At 37.3% G+C, this 22,172-nt stretch overlaps 1 protein-coding gene across 6 annotated transcripts in view; it reads right to left on the bottom strand.

Annotated features, from left to right (window-relative positions):
• Positions 1–22,172, bottom strand: part of MSH3 (mutS homolog 3) — a 183,014-nt gene that overhangs the window by 160,485 nt on the left and 357 nt on the right. For 3 of the 6 annotated variants that reach the window (XM_059060650.2, XM_059060649.2, XM_059060652.2), the window contains exons 2-7: positions 20,837–20,957; positions 11,264–11,484; positions 6,576–6,782; positions 4,824–4,940; positions 4,307–4,424; positions 2,540–2,685 (exon numbers count right to left, since the gene is read on the bottom strand). In XM_059060650.2, the coding sequence (XP_058916633.1) occupies positions 2,540–2,685; positions 4,307–4,424; positions 4,824–4,940; positions 6,576–6,782; positions 11,264–11,484; positions 20,837–20,957 (930 nt within the window). Of the gene's footprint in view, positions 1–2,539; positions 2,686–4,306; positions 4,425–4,823; positions 4,941–6,575; positions 6,783–11,263; positions 11,485–20,836; positions 20,958–21,049; positions 21,102–21,911; positions 22,003–22,172 lie in introns of those variants that run through there. The other 3 variants (XM_059060651.2, XM_067031232.1, XM_067031233.1) reach the window with 3 other exon arrangements.

The raw sequence follows: 22,172 nt of genomic DNA, 5'->3' as shown, positions 1-22,172 counted from the left end.
AGGCATGTGCAAAAAGGTTGATAGTGTATCCTTTTTACAAGTAAAAACTGGAAAGAATCCACAAGAATGAAAAAAACTTTAAAATGAAATACAGTGTAGCAATGACAACAAAAAAACACTACTAAGGTAACACATGCAATATCTGATAAATCCCATGTACAAAATGGTGAACAAAGAAGCAAGACCCAAAAGGATACATACAACATATTTACATTTATATACGTTTTAAGGTAGTAAAAACTGTATCTAAAAGCAAGGGAATTATTACCTTAAAGTCTGGATTATGGTTACCTCTAGAGGGAAGGGGCCCTTCTGTGAGCAGTGCTGTATTTCCTAACCTGGGTGGTTGTCTCATATTACACTGTAAATTTCTGTTTTATGCATTTTTTTTCCTCAATTATTTTATAATTTTTTTTTAAATCACTCATTTCTGGCTCGAGGAAGTTCCTTAATTCTAGCCCAGAGGCCTTCTCTAGTGGCCAGATAGCTGGACTATAAGTACATTAGCATACACATATATGTTTATCTCCCAATCTATAACGAAATTTTTACAAAAGCTATTAACAGAAGTTCAAGTAATAAATTTATCAGACAGATAAATTCCGCTCTGAGTTTTAAATCAGAAAGATGGTCTATATCGTAAAACCTGCAACATCTACTACTCTGTGTGATATGTAACATTGATAAACCCATAGTCAGTCTGTATAAAGCTGTGCATTGCCCAGCCTGAAGGTAGCAGGCCTGATGGCAGTGGCACTACAACACAAAAGCCTTTGATTTCAGACTAACTACCAGTATCCAAAGGATGACTCCTAGGTAGTGACTGGGGAAAATGTGACACTCATCACAACAGGGAAAAACCCAGCAAGAATAGGGTAAAGGAAGACGAGATCCACTTCAGCCACACTGAATTTGAGTGCCTTGTCCAATGAAGAGTTGGAAGCAAGAGCCTGAAGCTCAGAAGAGAGGTGCAGCCCAGACCAGACCTCTGGATGTCATCAGCCCAAAAGTGGTTGGTGAGGTAAAGAATGGGTCCCAAGAAAATGCCTGAGATGCAAACTATCATTTCTCATTTTATTTTTTGCATGCCAGTTCATACAATACGGTTAACTTTGGCAGTAGGCCAGAGCATATTTCTAAACTGCACAAAGTAGGAGTTGTATACTATCAGCTCTGCTCCTTAGATTGAGTTCCAAGTAAATATAAAATAGCACATTACATCTGATAAAGCTTAAAAGCAAGTAACCTTACTATTTGTAGGTAGGTTCAACTGCCTGCAGCTAGATAAAAAGTGCTTCTCAAGGGTAAAAAAATCATTTAGAGCCATCCAACAGTAATGCAAACTCCCAGAGAGAAAGGCTTACTGATTAAGCAAATGTCAAGTTAGCACAAAGTTATGCAGTCAGAATGAGGTATTAAAAGGTACTTTGGAGACATTTAGGTTGTAAGAATTTTTGTTGATATTGTAGCTGGTTGCAGAAGTTTGTAAAAAACAAAGAGAATGAGTTATTACTTAGGCAAAGGGTCCTACTTGGGCTTAACAGAACAAAGGAATCTAATAGTTCCGAAGGGCCCTTAAACCGAAGATTTTAAGCAGAGTCCAAGTAAGTCTATAAATGGGCAAATCTGCTCACAAATTGGCAGAAGGCAAGATCAATAAAACTATGATTCACAAATTATACTTACCTGGAAGACTGGTTATAAATATTCCTAATGCTTATTAAAAAGAGAGTTTTGTACTAGCCAGCTATCATTTCCCTTTAACTGTTGAACTTTCCTCTAAACTAGATATGACAATCCCATAATCATTTGTGTTTAACTTCAAATCCCCAGAGGAAATTTGTAAAACCCTTTGTTATCCATGCATGTGTTGACTTTTATTCTGCTATCTGTACACTGTCCACATGCATGCCTGTCGCTGGGTCCATCTTCAACCCTAAACTGCTAGAGCCCATGGACAGAAACTATCTGGATGCCTCCATAGCATAGAATGCCAAGTAGCCACCTGAGAAAATTATAACCAGTAATTTAACATATAAAATTAGGAGGAAAATGTTTTTCTAGTACAATTACTTGAGGACACAACCCATCAGATAGCCTCATTATAAACCATACATGATTACTCATATTTAAAGATTCCTTGAACATCTATCATTCGTTCTTTTATTTATTTATTTATTTATTTATTTATTTATTTATTTATTTATGGTTGCACTGGGTCTTCGTTGCTGCTCACGGGCTTTCTCTAGTTGCCGTGAGTGGGGGCTACTCTTCGTTGTGGTGCGAAGGCTTCTCATTGCGGTGGCTTCTCTTGTTAAGGAGCATGGGCTTTAGGTGCACAGGCCCAGTAGTTGTGGCTCGCAGGCTCTAGAGTGCAGGCTCAGTAGTTGTGGCGCATGGGCTTAGTTGCTCCACAGCATGTGGGATCTTCGCGAACCAGGGCTTGAACCTGTGTCCCCTGCACTGGCAGGCAGATTCTTTAACCACTGCACCACCGGGGAAGTCCCTATCATTCATTCTTCACCTACAAAGTACTTACCACAAGTCCAATGAAAACGTTCCCCTTTTTTTTGTCTTTAACATTTTCCTTATTTTCATAGATACACAGAAGATAGCTGGTAGAAGTATCAGTCATTATCTCATCAACATTAACAGCATCATCCAGCTTGACTAAAGGATTTACATGTAATAATTATTAAAGAAAAACAAATGATACATTCCCATTAGCTTTTCTCCCTTAAAATAATGGTTCATTTTCCTGGGCATTTTTGCTTTATGCAAAACTCTTCCATACAGCATTTATTCTTCTGATTTATTCTGATCATAGTTACATGCCTTACCTTCCCTAAGATATAAGATTCATAAGAACAACAACTATTACCCTCTCACTTCCAAAGGGCCTATGATATGCCTCAGATCCTGTGGAAGTGCCAATTTTTAACTCTCTGCTTTACTTGGATAATGCTGAGCCTTGAATCCTTAAAAATCTCATGATGTTTAATGCCACAAGTCAAAGCATGGATACACTAAAATAGTGTAAATTACTTTCCTCCGTTAAAGTACCTAACAGCTCTCAGACATGGCAAGAGAATTTTTTAAAGATATGAGAAAAGAAAACCAAAAAAGAAAACAGAAACATACATACATGTGCATGTGTGTACGTGTGTGTGTGTGCAGTAAGTCCATTACATAAATTCTCAGGGATGAAAGATGATTTTGGACAAAGTCAGTCTGGGAACATCCACTTTGGGCATCAGCAGATAAGAGCTACAGCAGCAGCAAAAGAGAAGCACGGAGGGGTGCTGTTTTAGAAGCAGGCTTTGAAAAAGAGACTCAAGTTCGGGCAAAAGAAACAATAAAATTACCGAGTTCTTACAGCCTGATCAGCTTAGAACAACACAGAGCTATTAATGGTCTGGGGTCCACTCTGAGTGATAACCGTTCTGTATTCATGGTATTAATGGAATAAAACAGCCTTCAGAATTTGGGTAGAAGCTAAGCAGGCCTCTAAATAGGCACATCTGTAATAAACCATAACAGAAATACCTTCACACAGTATCATTTAAGACCTTATCCCTACATTCTTTTATTCTGAGACCTGACCCCATTCCACAGTAAACAAAATGCTTCCTTATCATATTTGATATATAATTATTTGGTTTTTAAATAATTGACAGAATTTTATGACTTCGCTGTTAAAATCATTTTGCTTCAAGTAACTCATTGAATTTATCAATGACCATAAACTGGGGGGCAATCATTATATATACTGAGGGTTCTTGCAAGTGAGAAAGCTTACAATCCATTTTTAAAAGTAATAAAATTCTTATGATGCTAACAATTAATGAAGATGACCTACTATTATGTTTCATAAGCAGTTAACTGTGTGTTAACTTGGTAGTTTTCTTTTCACATTTTGAAGTAAATTAGTTATTTTTTAGGTCTCATCTTAGGAAGATCTACAGGAGCTTGTAAGCCCTAAGCACCTAACCACTGCACACAAAGGTCTAGGAAAGATGCAATTTCACATCAGTTGCTAACTTGCTATCATCTTTTATCAGGCTCTCTTTTTTCTTGCTCTTAAAATACAATGAACCCTCTTTTTACTATGGCATTTGAAAAATGCTTCTTTCCAGCCAATATCAACTCTTCTCTCTTCAGTATCTCACTAATCACAGGTCAAGGTTACCAATACTGCCTCATCTCATCAAAAAGGTATCAAATCAAAGAACAGTTTTTAAAAATGCCATTTAAAACAAAGCCCTTGTAACATTTAAGAAAAACAATTCCTATTCGAAAAGGATATCTTCTCCAATAAGTGTAGATTTTGTATAAAGAGCAGTTAATTTCCGGGAAAAGAGTGAACTTTTGTTGTCCCCAATGGCTTTTAATGCAGCTGTTTCAGTTTGTTTCACAACTCCCACCTTCAACAAGAGTAAAAAATACTGAATATCAAATATGATGGAAAATTTGTTAACAAAACATTAATTCTAAATTTTGAAAGGTTAATTCTGAAGCATTTAAAATAAACGAATTAGTCCACAATGTCCAGAGGTAGGGTTTAAGTAATAAGTACCACAAGGACCTTTCAAGTGTGAATAAATCACGAAGAAACACTCCATCACAGAGTTGAAAAACTTTTTACCCTAAATATCTAATATGATAAAAACTCATGGAGCTATACTGCCAATAATTATGACAAATTTTAATTTCTCCAAAATACCGAATTCCAAAACCAGTTATAGCCTACCATCTTAGAAAACATTTCCCTCTCTGGAAGAGACACCAATCCCCTTTTCCCACAAGTTGAAGCCAAAGCTGACCTTATATCCCTTGGCCACAAGGCGGCGTACGTGAACAAACAGCCGGTGAGTAGGTATGCTTGCTGTCATAAAGTTGTGATCTAAATGGCAATAGATATTGAGCTCCCGGGCTGCAATCTAAAAAGATTTAAGAAGAAAATATCAATAAATTTCGACTTCTAGATTCCCTGTGCAGTGTTTGTTCACTTTGTTAAAAATCCATCAAGGTATACGTTTAGGATTTGTGCACTTCTCTGTGCGGTATGTCAATAAAAAGTTTAAAAGACATTTGCTGTGTAGAAGCCTATGGTTTATCTTTTTTTAACAGTGTCCATGGCCTAACCTCAAAGCCAACATCTATAGTTTTAAACAACTCAGAAAAATGACAGGTTTTCTTTTATGTCCTTAGATCTATCAAAACCTAAAAAGTGCTGAGCTTTCCCTGAACAATACAGAGACCATGAGACTGAAATAGAATAAGAATTTGCTACTTAGCACATGCAAATAACTGAAAATTAGGAGAAACCACGGAGTATATGTGAATGATGAACCTCCCTGGACAGAGGGCATCTTTGAGGAAGTGAGAAGAGAACCCCCTGGTCTGGTTAGCTACTTATTGATGCATGAATGATAGGAATGCAGAATCAGGCAGCACCACCTGATTCCCTACGTTTTTCTACAAAGTCCCAGGGCTTAGATATTGCCCACTGGAGCCACAGAATTGGAGTCATTCCTCCACTCTCACTCCCCTACACCACCCGTCTCTGAACTGTATTAGTAGTTCATCACTGCAGGGCAAGAAGACATCAGTCTTTACTGTGGTCAAGGCTGAATTTAGCACTCAACCTAGAGAGAAGGGCAGAGAACAGCACTTCCTTTCACCCCTTCATCTATAAGAGGCCAAGCACGTGGTTCCTGTCCTCAGGAAACATGCGGATCCTGTTTCAAAGTCTAATTTCATGACACAGAAGAGAGCATCATGCCATCTGAACTAGAGAACATCACTTTCCTGCCACAGGACTTAGGGCACTAGAAGAACGAAAGTTGGCCAGGTCTCCATTCCCCATCCATGAGGTGGCAGATGAGCCACCTCATCACTCTCTGAAGATGTACTATCCAACCAGGCCTAAAACTAAGGGATCATCACAATCATTCATGACTTCAACAGCACCACCAGCAATACCAAGCCTAAGCTTGCCCCTAAATACTCAAATTTACTTTTAACCTTCTTAACTTAGGCCTACGTCAAACACTCCAAATTAAATACAAACCCAACTTAGACTAAGATAGCAAGACAGCGGATATACAAAGACCTGTAAGACTTCACACACTTGTTGGCGGCTGGCAGAGTTAATGTGCTCTTCCACTGAGATTTAACTATGTTCCTGGCTATGAAAAATTCGTAAGTTAAGGGTAAAAAGAGGAATTTCTGTACCTCTCAATTTTTTTTTTCTTGCTTGAGTCTTCATTAGGAATACTCATATGATTATGGTTCTTTCACAATTGACTTTCGATGGATGAAAGGTACAGAGCCAGCACCGTGTAGAATAAGCACGAACATTCCAATAAGGACCCCTCACTTCCTTCCCCACAAATCTAGAATCCACCAAGTTTGCTTGTGACTATTTTTAGTTTTTACTTTAAATGAAAGTATTTTTGAAGGTAAGTGATCACATTAGCTTCTCCATAAGGTCAGAAAATGAAATAAAAACACTGGAAAATATTTAAGGCTGTACAAAAAAACAGGAAACAGTGTCTGAGAAAACAACTTACCTCTGCATCTTCCCCAAAGAATCTATACTTATATCCACATTCCACACACAAAATTGCATCTTTCTGCTGCTGCTTCATTTCTAAGTATTGTAATTCTAACGGGGTGTAGATGTTTTTCGTCCGTTTGTTAGATGGTTTAGAATCAGAAGTCTTCTGTAAGTTTTCATAACTGCTATGTGATGATCCAAAATGACTGAGTGTCTTGTCCTGGAAACAAAAAGATTTTTATAGTTTAAAAAGTATTAACTGTAAGGCTTCCCTAGTGGCGCAGTGGTTGAGAATCTGCCTGCTGATGCAGGGGACACAGGTTCGTGCCCCAGTCCGGGAAGATCCCATATGCCGCGGAGCGGCTGGGCCCGTGAGCCATGGCCGCTGAGCCTGTGTGTCCGGAGCCTGTGCTCCGCAACAGGAGAGGCCACAACAGTGAGAGGCCCACGTACCACAAAAAAAAAAGTATTAACTGTAATAATAGTTCCAGAACGTAAATTTGGCACAGAGCTAATAATTGGTGAATCCAAGTGAAAAGTTTACAAGAGTATATCATATATTAGGCATATTTTCTTGCAGGTTTGGAATTTTTTCAAAGTAAATGACTTAAAAAAGTGAGCCAAACTAAACTACTATATAATTATTGGGGCAAATTTTGAAAGCCTAAACTAGAAAAGCTTTCTATACTTCTCTTTAAATTGGATTTCATTAAACCAATTATAATTAATCATTTTCTTTTCTTTATTCCCAGATATATAAGGCACAAAAAGTCATCAGGCATCGATCTGTCTCTCTCAGCGGTAAGGCAAAACCACTTTCAACAAGCAAGCCAGCAGCTAAAGCTGCACTTAATGTTTAAATTTCCAAGTACAGTCTAAAAGATAGTATATTCCATAATCTTTATTCCAAGAAAGAATCACAATTTGTTTGGTAAAGAGATGAGAAACAGCTTTTGGAAAGCATAAAGCACAAGGTTACATTTTCAACATTAGTATTCCTGATATCCACCTGTCTATATAAAAACCATAATTAAATCCAGTTCACAGCTTAGAGAAAATTCCTTGCTTCTGAGACTTATTAAGGTAAAATGAAACAAATCTGTACAAATGATGACATAAAAATTCATATTTTAAGGCAAGGCAAGAAAAATCTAAACATAAAATTTTTCTCTCCCCATTTTTGCCCCCTCCTTCCCCTTCAGTGTGCATTGTGCATCTATCTGCCTTATGCTTAGGTTTGGCAGAAATACCTGCTCAACCATTAAGATCAATTTTCCTCCTTCTGGTGCCAGCCTTAGAACTCCTTGGAAGCTAACATTTCTTTCTCAATCCTGTAAGGGGTTGTGATGACCCTCCACTCGCCTCGTACACACAGACATCTATGGTGAACTTTATATACAATGCCAACATACCATCTCCCTTAAAGATAGCCATTGGTGCATAACATACCAGTCAGACAACCTGGGGAGATACTGGGCACCTAATGGAAGTCTTCTTAGCTTAAATACTTGCTTATGACCTTATTAATGTTACTAGCTATATTACTTATATTCTGCCTATTTTATAATCGTTTCCTGCATCACCAAATGTATGACTGAGCCTCCAATAAAATTAATAATGATTAGGTGACTTTAAATGATTGACAAAATATACAATCCTATATGATCAGTGATTTTAATAGTTTAATAGTGTAACTCCAGATATAAGAAGCAACAAGAGGGAATCTTTTTCTAGACCATAACAGACTATAAGACAGGTGGTTCAGAGGCTTTCGGCTACTGGTAACAGGGCCTAGTCCAGTAGCAGCACAGTGAGTGGCCTATCAACAAAATCCTTGCCTGACCTGAGAATGAGTATTCCTAGTGCCACAGGACAAATTGATCACAAAATGCCTCCCAAACCTTAGTTGAAATTAAGACCAAAAGGGAACCGATTATAAAATAAAGACTGTTTGCCCATCACCCAATTCTAAAAGAATGAAGTCATTAGCTACGTGGTTGCTGACCTATATTACACCCTGAAAGGAATTCAGGAAGAAGATCAGGATGAGGCACTTTCTGAAACTTGCCCTCAGATAGTTATTTTCAGGAGAAATTTTTTTAATAAACCTGGATTCTTGCATCATCCCATACTTAGAAAAGCACTAAAATCATCAACTAAGATGTCTGTTCCTTGTGACTAACAGCAGCCTTCTACAGAGATGTGTGCTTGAGTGCACATACCTCCTTTACCAAAATCACATATATGCTGGCCTCCCCCTTTACTTCTTTGGAACAGTTCTCAGAGCTCTCTGAGAGACTATCTCCCGGGTTATAATCCTCAGGTTGGCTCAAATAAAATTTTTCACTTCTTTCTTAGATTGACTATTGATTAATTATTTTTGTCAAAAGGATAAATCCAGCTTCTAATTAACTGTCACTGAGTCACTGCCAACATCTAAAAATTTACCAGCTACTCCTGAAATTAAAAATATAGCCTAGGGCTTCCCTGGTGGCGCAGTGGTTGAGAGTCCGCCTGCCGACGCAGGGGACATGGGTTCGTGCCCCGGTCCGGGAGGATCCTGCATGTCGCGGAGCGGCTGGACCCGTGAGCCATGGCCGCTGAGCCTGCGCGTCCGGAGCCTGTGCTCCGCAACGGAAGAGGCCACAACAGTGAGAGGCCCGCCTAGCTGCGCGCGCGCGCACACACACACACACACACACACACACACACACACACACACACACACTATATAGCCTAAAAGACCATACCAGCAGAGGCAGAGAAGAGAGAAAGAGAAATGCCTTATATGGCCCAGGGAGGGGACCTCAGTCCAAGGAAAGCCCAGAAAGACATTCTTTACAGTTGCAGTTGCTAAAGGTTTAAAAAATTCAGCTTAGCTGGAATAGCAGGTAGAGACACAGTTTATCTGAATAGCGTAGCCAAGCAAACCTCCGAAGATCAGCAATGAGATCTGGTAAGGTATAGACTGGCATGGCAGGAGAAAAGTGGGTCAATATACCAGGTTGGAGAATGCATTTGCTTTTAATTATGATGGATTTTCTACTTCATTTCCATGACTGTTACCTAAAATCCAGGAAAACCACATATTGCAAAACTTAATGAATACTTAAAAAAATATATTGCCTGGAAAAAGAAAGTTCTTACTTTATACCTTATTCATATATGGAGTGAAAGTAGGAATCCAGCAAATAGCTTTAAGCATATGGGATACGAATAAACAAGTCAATCTGAATACTTGAGTATTAAGCAACGTTTTTTCCCCACCATTTGGGTGAAAATATTTCTCAGATATACTCTTTTTCGTATTCCCAGAGACAGCATTCTGAACTCAATTTAACTTTGTCTTGACAACTGAGGATGATCAGAATAATAAAATGGGAATTTCAGGACCTATTTCTAGGTGTCCCTTCTAACTGGTTACTTCTAATGTGCTGTGAATCAGAAATGCCAAGTTGGTCATTTTATGTATAAACCAACAGTAAATCTCATGAGACCCTAGGGTAAATTCTCCAATTAATAAAGTGAACATATACAGACAAACTTTTTGACCTCTATACTTTATGACCACTACACTCAGGTGAACTGCTTCTAAGTATTAAAAAAAGATTAAAAATAAAAACAAAGCAACTTTTTTTTCTGATGATGTAAAATAAGTCAATGGATCTTATGGCCTGGCTGAAGGAGGAGTTCATGAATCTGGACTTTGTGGGAAGGAGTGTGAACTTCTGAAAATTAGATACAAAATTGTGTTGGTCTGAGTATTTTTCTGAGTAATGAATCCATAGTTTTCATTAGATTTAAATGACTCATAAAAAAAAAGTAAAGCACTAGTTCTCTAATTCCATGGTTTTCAATCATGGCTACACATTAAAATGAGAGCTTTTAAATGATATCCATGCCCAGTTTTTCATGAAAACTAACTAAACATGATTCTGACGCAGGGTTCTTACTATTGGTATTTTTTTTTTATTGACATATAGTTGACATACAATATTACGTTAGTTTCAGGTGTACAACATAGTGATCTGATAGTCAAATACATTATGAAGTGATCATAATTCCAATAACTAACTGTCACCATACAAAATTATGACAGTAAGGTGATTCTAATTTAAAGCTGGGCTGAGAACCACTAATTCTGAATTATAGATTTCAATGATGGATCAAGAGTTAAATTCCTTGATTTTGCAATAGTGAAAAATACTAATAATCACAAAACAGTGGAAGAAGTAAGGAAGCAATATACGTTTGGTTAAACTCTGAATTTATTATATCAGCCAAGCTTTCAACTAAAAACCTCAAAACATCTTTATAAATTATTCACTGTGGTTTTCCAGACTAATCATGGAAACTATAAGGAGGACTATAAGGAACTGTGCTTGTATTAATTATTAATAAAGGAACCCCCAAGTCAGTGGCTCCTAATCCAGGCTGTACATCAGAATCTGCTGGGAGGTTTTCTTGGTTTTGTGTTGTTTTAATAAAACCAATTCATCCTGCCTTAATACATAGTAAATCACAATCTCCAGGAATTTTAAAAAAAAAAACAAAAAACTAAAAAGCAAAAGCTCCCTCAGCTAATTTGGATGATCAGCCAAGTTTGGGAACCAGTGCCCTGAGTGAACCCACAAACCTAATGGCACTTCAGAACCTACAGTTCTAAGTAACTGGATATTCATCTATATAAGAGTTACATACCTTTTGACTAGTTTGAGATTTGGAATCTTCAGAAGAAACTGCATTCTTTGCACGTAGAAGATTGATATCATCAAAATCAGTACATTTTGGCAGAACTGCAAATCTCTTCTGAAGAGACTCTGTCTGGACTCTATTTTGAGGAAGGGCAGACTCCCAGCAGAATTCTTTCAATTTTTCCAGAGACTTTAAAACGATCCTGGTCCTCAGATGTTTCTTTGGCTCTTAGCAAGTCAGAAGAAAATATAACAATAGTATTTTATCTCATTATGTCAATTCATAATTAGAATAGGATTTTTAAAGAGGGAGCTTCTCACTAAAGCAATGAATCTAACTATAATGTGATAAGGAAATAAAGAAACCTTGCGTTCAGGGTGAAGATGGCATATTGAAACACAGATCTAATTTCACTTGGTCCTGAAACCCCATTAAAAACTACAACATGGCAGATAGAAAAGAAGAGGTGACAGCTCAAACAAAATATCTGAAGCTAGAAGGATAAATGGATAAGCAATAACCAATTTAGCATACCTGAAAGCTAAATCCTAAACCAGTAATATATAAAACCAGGAACCAATCCTACTTACAACACAAAATGCTTATTAAATGGCTCAAGAATCAGGGCACCAGTAGCTCTGGAAATGGAAAAAAGGGAGGTTCTAAAATAAACAGAACTGGTTCAAAACAATTTAATCCCAAGACCCCTACCCCACTCCAAACTCAAGGGTAACTGTCATCCTTCCACCTCAGAAGAAGACTGGAGATTTCTCTGGAAAAGGCAAAACAGTCACAGGTGAGATGCAGTACTGTGCCTGAGCTATAAGAATGATGTGAATACAGGCTTACTGTATGCGGAGAAACCAGCCTCTTCTCACCAGCTCTCAGAACACAGGCAGCCAGAGCTCTCCCTCCAGGCAGGAGCTCACAAGACTCTGGACTGAGGAAACTGACCAGCTCCATGGGAAAGACCTAAAGATACTGACACCAGGAATTCACCAAGGAAACCAAATCACCACCCCCAGGACATGTGCCTTCCTGTCTCCACAGCTTTGCTCATGCTATTCTTTCTCCCCAGAATGCCCTTGACCCCAATTTCCACATGGCAAATTGTACTCATTTCCTCAAGACCCATCTCAAAACTACTTTTTCTTGAAATTCTGCTAATTCTCCCAGTTTAAAGTCATATTTTCTTTTTCTATGTTCCTATAACAAGATCACATTTCTCTACAGCACTTATCACACTCTGCCAATTAGCAGTTATTAATAAGCAAGCAACCCATAAAATAAGGGAAACTATCATGTGTTGGCTATCTACTATATGCCAGAATACATCTTTTCACCCTTTAGAGCAATACTATTAGGTAATTACTATTTAATATAAAGAAACTGGGACTGCATTTATTATCTCTTACTTTCCCATTAAAGCAAAAACACTCTGAGGGCAAGAGTTGGGTTTTGTTCATTTCTAAAAGTTTAAATATTTTCATATTAATATTCAAGCCTCTTTTTAGATCTATACTTTATCCTGTCTTCTGTTAACCATGTAGCTAGAAAAATGTATATTTGAAATCTCTTTTCAAATGTATATATTCACCTTATTTACTGTTACTCTCCCCTTTTCAGGATGTATACTTGAATCACTCTTCAAACATACACTCTAAATTTTTATATTATATAAGGACTTCCCCCCTATCGATACAAAGAAACTTTCCCAGGATAAGGGTGGGGTATAAGTCTTCGAATTGCACTCATGTGAAAAAACAGTATCTAAAACTGAAGTGTTACAAACTAAGGTGAAGTAGCCAGGGACTCTTCTAGCTAGTGAATGCTCTGCTCTTTTCTTCCCATTATTTATTTTTTTAAGTAAACAGTAAAGTTCATATTTCAAAAAATTCCATGTCTATGGCCTTATTTCCACAAACTTCAGGGTCTGCTCAGCTGGATGTGCAGCAAGGACTTAGCGTACATGTGGTAAGAGCACTTGATGGCTCACTTTCTTGCCCTCCTCCTTACCATCCCTCCCCCCCCCACACCCTATTCTCACCACTGCCAAGGAAGATTCCACCTCGAAGCTCCATCCTTGAGTTAAGCTCAATACAGAAAGGTTTTTGTCAGTTCAGAAAGATCCTGGATTGAGCCCATGCTTCTGTACAACCTCTCTGCTACCCTTCCACATCTCTTAAAAGTTTTTTCTCTCCTTTTTCTGCGTAGCCATCTTTCATCCTTAAGCTACAATGACTTTCTACGAGGGCACCACCGCTCAAGAGTTAGGAAAGAAGGTGTCCCACACTTGTTCACTTATATCAAGCCATTATGATTCCTGAACTATAAAATAAAAGAAAGAACTGGTACACAAGCAATTACCCAAAATTACAATTTTTTCTTAATGCTCCTAGAACCATCAAATCTTGAGCCATCTAAAAGAAAACCAGGGGGAAATATGAACATGCTAATTGTGGCAAGAATGAAGCTTACATAGGAAAATCAAAATCTTTCATTCCCTTCCTCACAGATACCTAAGAGAGATTCTAACACCTCATAAGGCCCTCAATGAAAAAAACTAAATTGGAAGGCTTCTCAAGTGCAAAGCCCCCAAGAGCTACGAAACCCTCATGCCTAAGAAGGGACACAGATATAGGCACCAGTCCCTCCGTTAGGCCTGAGGAAGACTGTAACTATTGTGAAAAACCTGGCTCATGGAAAACTGAGTACTATGAAAATTTAAAAGGACACCTCCTAAAATGGAGTTGGGAGGCCAGCAGGGAGAGCTCTCCTGGACACACCACCCAGCATCAATACAGACCCCAACAGGAAGAGACTTACCTTGCGTCTCCTATAGAAGTGACACTAGTTTACTACCACCAGCAGGAGGAAGATTTTCTCCTTGCCTGGCAACAGTTCAACCAATGAGAGACTGTCACAACTCAGCCAAAGAAAAGCCACTATACTTTGAACTCCCAGTTTCCTCCAATGACCCTCCCAAATTCCTCTTCTCCTCTATAAAATAGTTTCCTCTCCTTTGCCTTGCTGAACTTGCATGTGGTTTGCCATAGTTGCGTGTCCTAAATTGCAGTTCTTAGCTGCTCCCAGATAAATCCATTCTGCTGGTAAAATAACTGGCTGTTCTCCTGTTTTAGTTTAACAGTACCCAAATAAACCTTAACAACCTCCATATTCTGCTCCTATACTTAAAACCTCACTTAAACTATTTCCTTTTCTGAAGATGCCATGAAATGAACTATCAAATTGCCACAATATGAGATTAAGACTTGCCAGCATTATCACTAAAGTCTCTGAGCCCTTAAGAGGATATACCCTAGAAATAAGGCCATTGGTTGCTGTCCCAACATGTTAAATAGACCAAAAACTTCTCAGTAAAAATCTGTCACTGAATTAACACCTTCACTGTTTGAGCTTTAATTTTTTGTGTACCATAAAATGTAAATACGTAACAGTTACTTTCTCTACTCAGGCTTCCTCCTCTAGGCCTAGGTTATGAAGGATCAAGGAGGTAGAAGAATTATCATATTTTAAATAAAGAATTTTAATCTATAAGAAAGCACAGAGTAGATGCTGAAATATAAATATGTGCCACTATAAACAGATTTTTAAAAATCTGTATAAGAATCTGTTTTACAGATAAAATAATTCATCTTAAAAAAAAGAAAAAAGAAAAACCTCTGGAATATTACAAACATTTTAAATCAGTTAAATTAAACACAATGTTGAGGCAAAACCAATCTATACTGAAGTCAGGATAGTGGTTATCCTTGGTGGGGGGAAGGGGTTGCCAGCGGGAGGGAGCACAGAGAGGTTTCTGGGGGTCCTAGTAATACAGTTTCTTGATCTAAGTGATGGTTATATAGGTGACTTCAGTTTGTGAAATTTATCAAGCTTATGATTCTCTACATGTGTTAAACATCTATAATGAATTAAAAACAACAACAAATCCATGTTCATAGATCTCAGGGTCTCAAGAATTCTCTGTTTGGGAAGATAACTTACAGCCAATGTTTTTGAGGGTTTAATCTCAAAAGAAGATATTTAAGCTTAGGCAGATAAAAATAAGACACAAGTCAAGGAGGAGAGTCTTAAAAAGAAAAATAAATAGATTTAAGAGGCAGTTTCAAATCTTGTCTAACAACAGAAACCCAGGTAAAGGGCAGAACCTCCTCTTCTTTTAAAAGACTTATTTTTAATCTTAGTGCCCTTGTTTTTAAATATTCATTCCAAATTGGGGCATGTTGTTTTAAACGTCAAAAGGTGATTTTTTTTTCAAGAGCATAAAATGAAAATGGAAAGTTTGTTGGATAAAATTTATTTCCCTGTATAATAGGCAGTCATTACAGAATGCAAAAAAGGGAATTGGGGGAATGGCATATTTGATTCCATGAACAAATTTGTTTTTTTCACTAAAACTAAGTAGCTAAAAAATAAATAAATAAATAAATAAATAAATAAATAAATAAATAAATAAATAATAAAACTAAGTAGCTTTATACTCAGCCATAAAAAAATTTTTTTTAATGAAATAATGCCATTAGCAGCAACATGGATGGACCTAGAGATTATCATACTAAGTGAAGTCAGACAAAGACAAATATCATATATCGCTTATGTGTGGAATCTAAAATGTGATACAAATGAACTTATTTACAAAAACAGAAACAGACTCACAGAGTTAGAAAACAAACTTATGGTTACCAAAGGGGAAAGGCCAGGGGTGGGGGGGTTGTGGGGGGCACGGTGTGGACAAAGTAGGAGTTTGGGATTAGCAGATACTAACTACTATATATAAAACAGATAAACAATGAGGACCTACTGTATAACAAGGGAACTATACTCAGCATTTCATAATAACCTATAAGGGAAAAATATCCGAAAAAAAAAAAAATGTATGACTGAATCACTTTGCTATACACCAGAATCTAACACAACATTGTAAATCAACTATACTTCAATTAAAAAAAAATTTTAAATAACTAAGTAGCTTTGATGTTAGGATATTAATTGCAGTGTGTAATAATTATAAATATTAATCGATGTCTTTTATAAAATGGTTTAGGGTAAACTGGAAAAAATGAATTTAAGGCAGATTTCAATTTGAACTTTCTGGATATGATTTAAAGGTATAATAACTGATACATTTCCTGGGTCTTTTTAAAAAATTGTATCTTATTTTTATATACTCTGGCTATATTTTATAATATCCTTAATTGATTTTAGAAAGTCCACATTTATATAGTATTAAGGTAATGGATATTTGTGTTTATCAAAATGCATTTGAGACAGAGTTCTACACTGTTTATCTGTAATTAAAATAAGAATAATAACAAAAAGTCAAGTCTGAACCTGGGGAGATTTTATTTACCAAACATAGCCAGACATATATATATTCCATCCCATATGTTCTTCCTATGTGATGCTGACACTCCTGCACTTAAAGGTGGTGGGATCCATGTTCCTTCCCCTTGAACCCACACAGGCCTTTGTAACTAATTCAACCAACAGAGTATGGCAGAAGTGACACTATATAACTTCCAAAGCTAGACTGTGAAAGACAATACAGCTTTCTGTCTGGCTCTCTCTCAGGATACTCATTCTTGGAAACCAGCCACAATGCTATGAGGAAGCTCAAATTAGCCCACACAGAGAGACAACTGGAGCCAGCTCATACTGGTAAGTGAAATCTTCAAGAACTTTGTGAGCCAGTTGTAAAACACAGCTATGATGTTACAGTATATAAACTTACAATTAAATGAATTACATTAAAAACAAAGGTAATAAATACTCAGACCTCATTGCTTCCTAAAACTTTTATTACATTTTACTATTATCTATAATCTAAAGATTATTAACATGTATGGTCTCATATGGTGTAAATACTATATAATGGTGTGCTATTGCAACTATGCATCCTTTTCCAACTCTAGAAGTCAAGGCTTAAGAACGGGGCTACCCTAGACCTTCTCTTCCAAAGCTTAAAAATAATCCCTAAAAAGATCAAACTGATTCACAAGGAGTTTAACTACGTGTCAGAACAAAATTCAACATTCTTTAAAGAAACACAAATCCCAGCACACAACAACACACAAAATACTTATTATCAGGACTTCCCTGGTGGCGCAGTGGTTGGGAGTCCACCTGCCAATGCAGGGCACAGGGGTTCCATCCCTGGTCCAGGAAAATCCCACATGCCGTGAAGCAACAAAGCCTGTACACCACAACTACTGAGCCTGCATTCTAGAGCCGTGAGCCATAACTACTGAGCCCACACACCACAACTACTGAAGCCCACGTGCCCAGAGCCCCTGCTCTGCAACAAGAGAAGCCACCGCAATGAGAAGCACGCACACAGCAAGGGAAGAGTAGCCCCTGCTCGCAGCAACTGGAGAAAGCCTGCACGCAGCAATGAAGACCCAACGCAGCCAAAAATAAACAAATTTAAAAAACAAAAAAACCAAAATACAATCCAAATAATTAATTACTAAACATGCAAAAAGTAGAAAAATCAGTCAAGGTGTACAAAACCACAAATGATAGAGATGACAGAGTTAGCATATAAGGACATGAAAACACATATTATAAACATGTTCCATATAATCAAGAATGAAAAGGAAAAAATAAAGAGGAGCAGAATGGAAGGTTTTTGTTCGGTAACAGCTTTACTGAAATACAATTCACATAGAAAAATGGGAGATTTTTTAAAAAGAAAGAACAATACAGAACTTCTAGAGATGAAATATACAATATCTGAACTGAACATTTCACTGAATTAAATTTACATCATATTAGATACTACAGGAAAAAAATATCACTGAACTTGAAAATACAGCAGGAGAATCAATCCAAAATGAAGCAGAAGAGAAAATAATACTGGAAAATAAATGAAAAGAGCTTCCTTATTTGAGGGATAATGTTAAATAATCTAGCATCTCTATTAATAAACTCTCAGAAGAGAAAGGGAAGAGAGAAAAAAAATTTGAGAAAAATGTGGCCAAAAAATTCTTCCAAATTTTATGAAAACTATAAACCCATGGAACCCAAGAAGCTTTAAATGAACTCCAAACAGGATAAAGATTAATGAAGAAATAAATTTTTTTTAAAATACTAGACTAAGGCCCATCAAAATCAAATGTGGGCAAACCAGTGATAAATACAAAATCGTAAAAGCAGCCAGAGGAAAAAAAAATATTAGGGAAATCAACACCATAATTAAAAAACACCTTGATGTCACAAATGCTAAAGGTTAAGAACCTTTGAAGGAATACTATAACTCTCTTTCTTCGTAAATATAGGACTTTTCTAATATATACTTTTCTGTGACTTCTCTTCTTTTAGAGATATATATTTGAATTTCTTTTCAAATGTATGTTTTACCTTTTTATTATTATTCAATTTGTTTTCAAAACACATATTTAAATCACTTTTCAAATGTATCAAGTTTCCTTGTGAGTATAAAAGCTTCCTTCCCCTGTGGATCCTAGGTATAAAAAAGAGCTTATAAATTGAAGAATTAAGAACTGAAGTGGATCCATATAATGGCATATTATTCAACAATAAAAAGGAATGATGTAATTTAGAGTACTCAAAATCATAGAAAGTAGAATGGTGATGGCCAGGGACTGGGGGAGGGGGGAATGTGGAGCTATTATTTAATGGCTATAGAGTTTCAATTCTGCAAGACGAAAAGAATTCTAGAGATGGATGGAGGTAATGGTTGTACAAAATTATGAATGCACTTAATTGAACTGTATACTTAAAAATGGTTAAGATGAAAATTTTATGTTCCGTGTACTTTACCACAATAAAAAGAAATTAAATCAAAACAACTTTTGAAAGGAAGGAGGTACCGATACATGCTACAACATGGATGAACCTTGGAAACATTAGGCTAAGTGAAAGAAACCAGACAATAAGGCCACATACTGTATGATTCTATTATATGACATGTTCAGAATAGGCAAATCTATAGACAGAAAATAGATTCGTGGTTGCTTAGGTCAGTGAGGGGGGCGCTGCTTGGGGAAAATGAGAAGTGACTGCTATTGGGTACTGAGTTTCCTTTGAGGGTGATGAAAATGCTCAAAAATTGACTTAATGAGGGCTGCACAATTCTGTGAATATACTAAAAGTCATTGAATTGTACATGGTAAATGGTGAATTGTATAACATGTGATTATATCTTAATAATCTGTTATTAAAAAAAAAAAAAACCCAAGGTGGAGCAACCACCCAGCGTTTGACTTGGGAAAGCTCTTTCTTCTTCCTGAGTGTGATTTTTACCAAGTAGCAAAGGTCTTGTTTCAAAACATTCCAAGTCTGTTGCCCCTTTTCCACCTCAGCTCTCCTGGGTGCCTGGAAAAGTTACTTAAGTGTGGTAACCCTCAATCCTCACCTATCACCCACCTCTTCTAAAAAGGAGGACAGCAAGGTTGTTTGGAAGAATAAAAGAACTAAAAAAAGCCTGTAGAACAATGGCAGGCAAACAGAGGGTTCATTAACAGCTGGACGAATTTACTGAAAAACTGAATAGATCAGATCTATGTAGAGAAATGAAGCAAGGAAAGGTAGACAACCCTGGAAAATGCAAATTCTGTCAAGTCATGCCTCTCATCATGGCCCCTTCAGGTAGGAGGAGAAAAAGGGTATCATCAGATTTATCCTTCTCTTTAACCATACGTCTCCATTTCTATAGTTATTTCATACTAAGGCTTTCATGTGAACCCTAAATCCAAATTTTACCTCTTGATCCACTAAATTGAAACTTTTTTTTAAAAATTTTGTCTCATTTTCTTTACCTAAATTCCTGGGGATAATGAAGAAAGAAGCATTTTCTGTCCTCCCCTATCACAAATTGTCTGAGGCCAAAAACTAGAGAAAAATCTGCTCAACCATCTGTACCCAATACCTTCCCTAGAAGTCCAACAGCTCAGGAATAGTGGTTTTACACAAAACCCTTTAGCATACAGAAAAAGCAGCTCCACGATTAAAAAGGACAGGAAAGATCTACATGTCCTGACATTGAAAATTGTTCAAAATGTTCTGCTAAGTGGAATAAAAGTTGCAAATTAGTATATATAGTATAATACAATTTATAAAATATCATTATTAGTTAACTAATTTGGGGGTCTATTTGAGTACATATAGATGTGTATAAACAAAAAAACCTGGAAGAATGTATAGCATCCCCCAAAATTAGCAGTAGCCCTTACTGAAAGGGAGAGTATGAGGTCTTTTACTGTCCACCTTCTACATTTCTGTATTGTTTGAAAATTTTTATAACAAGAACGTTTTACTTTTATAATCAAGACAAAAATTTGCTAGAGGGAATAAGAGAGAAAATTGGGAGAACTACAGCCAAATTGCAGAACTCCAGCTCTTAACTCCACTCCCCCAACCTCTTACCCACACCACCCCTTATGAAGGGGCCAGTCTATTCAAGCACAATGGAGACCTTTCTCCACAAAGGAAAAAATGGCACAATACTCCAACAGTCTCCTCTGCCCTCAGGAGAATGAGAGAATATCAGAGTCATGACTTGTAAGAATTAAGAAAAATTGCCCCAGAACTCACCAGGGTTCCCAGACATTACTGAATCACTTCCTTCTTCCTTTTCTTGGACTTTCTTTGCTTTCTTTTTAACAGGCCCATCACTCTCCAGTGGTCTCTTTTTACTCCTGTCGATTTCTGCAACCTATGTTAGAAAACAATATTATCTCTAATCTCAAAACTTGATGTATGCAAAATAATTTAAACCTTACTTCTGAATGACAGCAAGGTTCTTACCATCCACCCTTCATAGAGTCATCTATTTAGGTTATAGGTGAACTGTTTTACCATCTTCAAAGACAAGGTGGAGACTGGCAAGTCATAAGCCTCAGCACCTCAAGCCCTCCTAGGATTAGAACCAAGGCTGCTGCTTTTCTTCAATCAGCCTTCCCCTATCTCAGATTATGAATCACCCTACTTACCTATGTTAAATAGACTACCTTTAAGAAAAAAACCTAATATTTAGAAAAGTTGAATTTAGACAGATAATTAAAAACAGTATCATTTTTGAAATGTTAATTGTCATTTAACTGTTTCACATTCAAACCTGATTTATGTTCACCACTGAAAATGCCACAAGATTATGGACTATATGCTGGCAGAAAACCTGTCAAAAACTTAAGTCCTTCACCAAATAACCTCTAAATGGTAGGCATAAAATAAAATCTCAGTGAATTCATGAAAATGTAGGCTATGGTCAAAAAACAAAGACAGGAGAGCAACAATCATCTATGGAAGAAATATAAATGAAGGGAACTAGATTTTGAAGCAACAGGAAGCATACAGCAACTAGCCATCATATCTGTATCATCTTAAGAAACTTTATCCACCCAAATTGTGTATGAGACTTTATAACCTGAACTACAAAGGGGTACAGTCACCAGGGAACTGCACAACATGACTTTGACCCATAAATGCTTGAAATGCTAAGCAAGGCTGTTGCAGCCTTTAAAACTAGAGATTTAACGGCAGTTTTCGTCTAGTCAGCTAACCAAACACATACAAATAAATAATGCTCCTCTTCAACCCTCATTCCAGAAAAAAAGGGGGGGAGGCGGGGAGAGGATGCAGATTAAAATATGTATCCTTTGACTCTAACCTCATGAGAATGAGCTCAGGTCTGCCATTAAGAGCCGGTATGACCTTAGCCTCAAATCTATTACCCCAAGTGTAACATTACCCTAAAATGTCTGAACTGCACCTAGGACGGACGCGGCCCTGCCTCTTCCCTCTTTCTCCTTCCTGAGCCCGCCCCTTTCCCGCCTAGCCCAGTTATCTCGCATATTCTCGCGCACAGTCCCCGCCTCCTCCCGCTCCACCCACAAGCACCGCCCCCGCCCGTACGGTCGCGCCCAATCCC

Source organism: Kogia breviceps, chromosome 4 (assembly GCF_026419965.1).
Source record: "Kogia breviceps isolate mKogBre1 chromosome 4, mKogBre1 haplotype 1, whole genome shotgun sequence".
Lineage (NCBI taxonomy): Eukaryota > Metazoa > Chordata > Mammalia > Artiodactyla > Physeteridae > Kogia > Kogia breviceps.
This window is presented reverse-complemented; position numbering and strand designations above follow the sequence as displayed.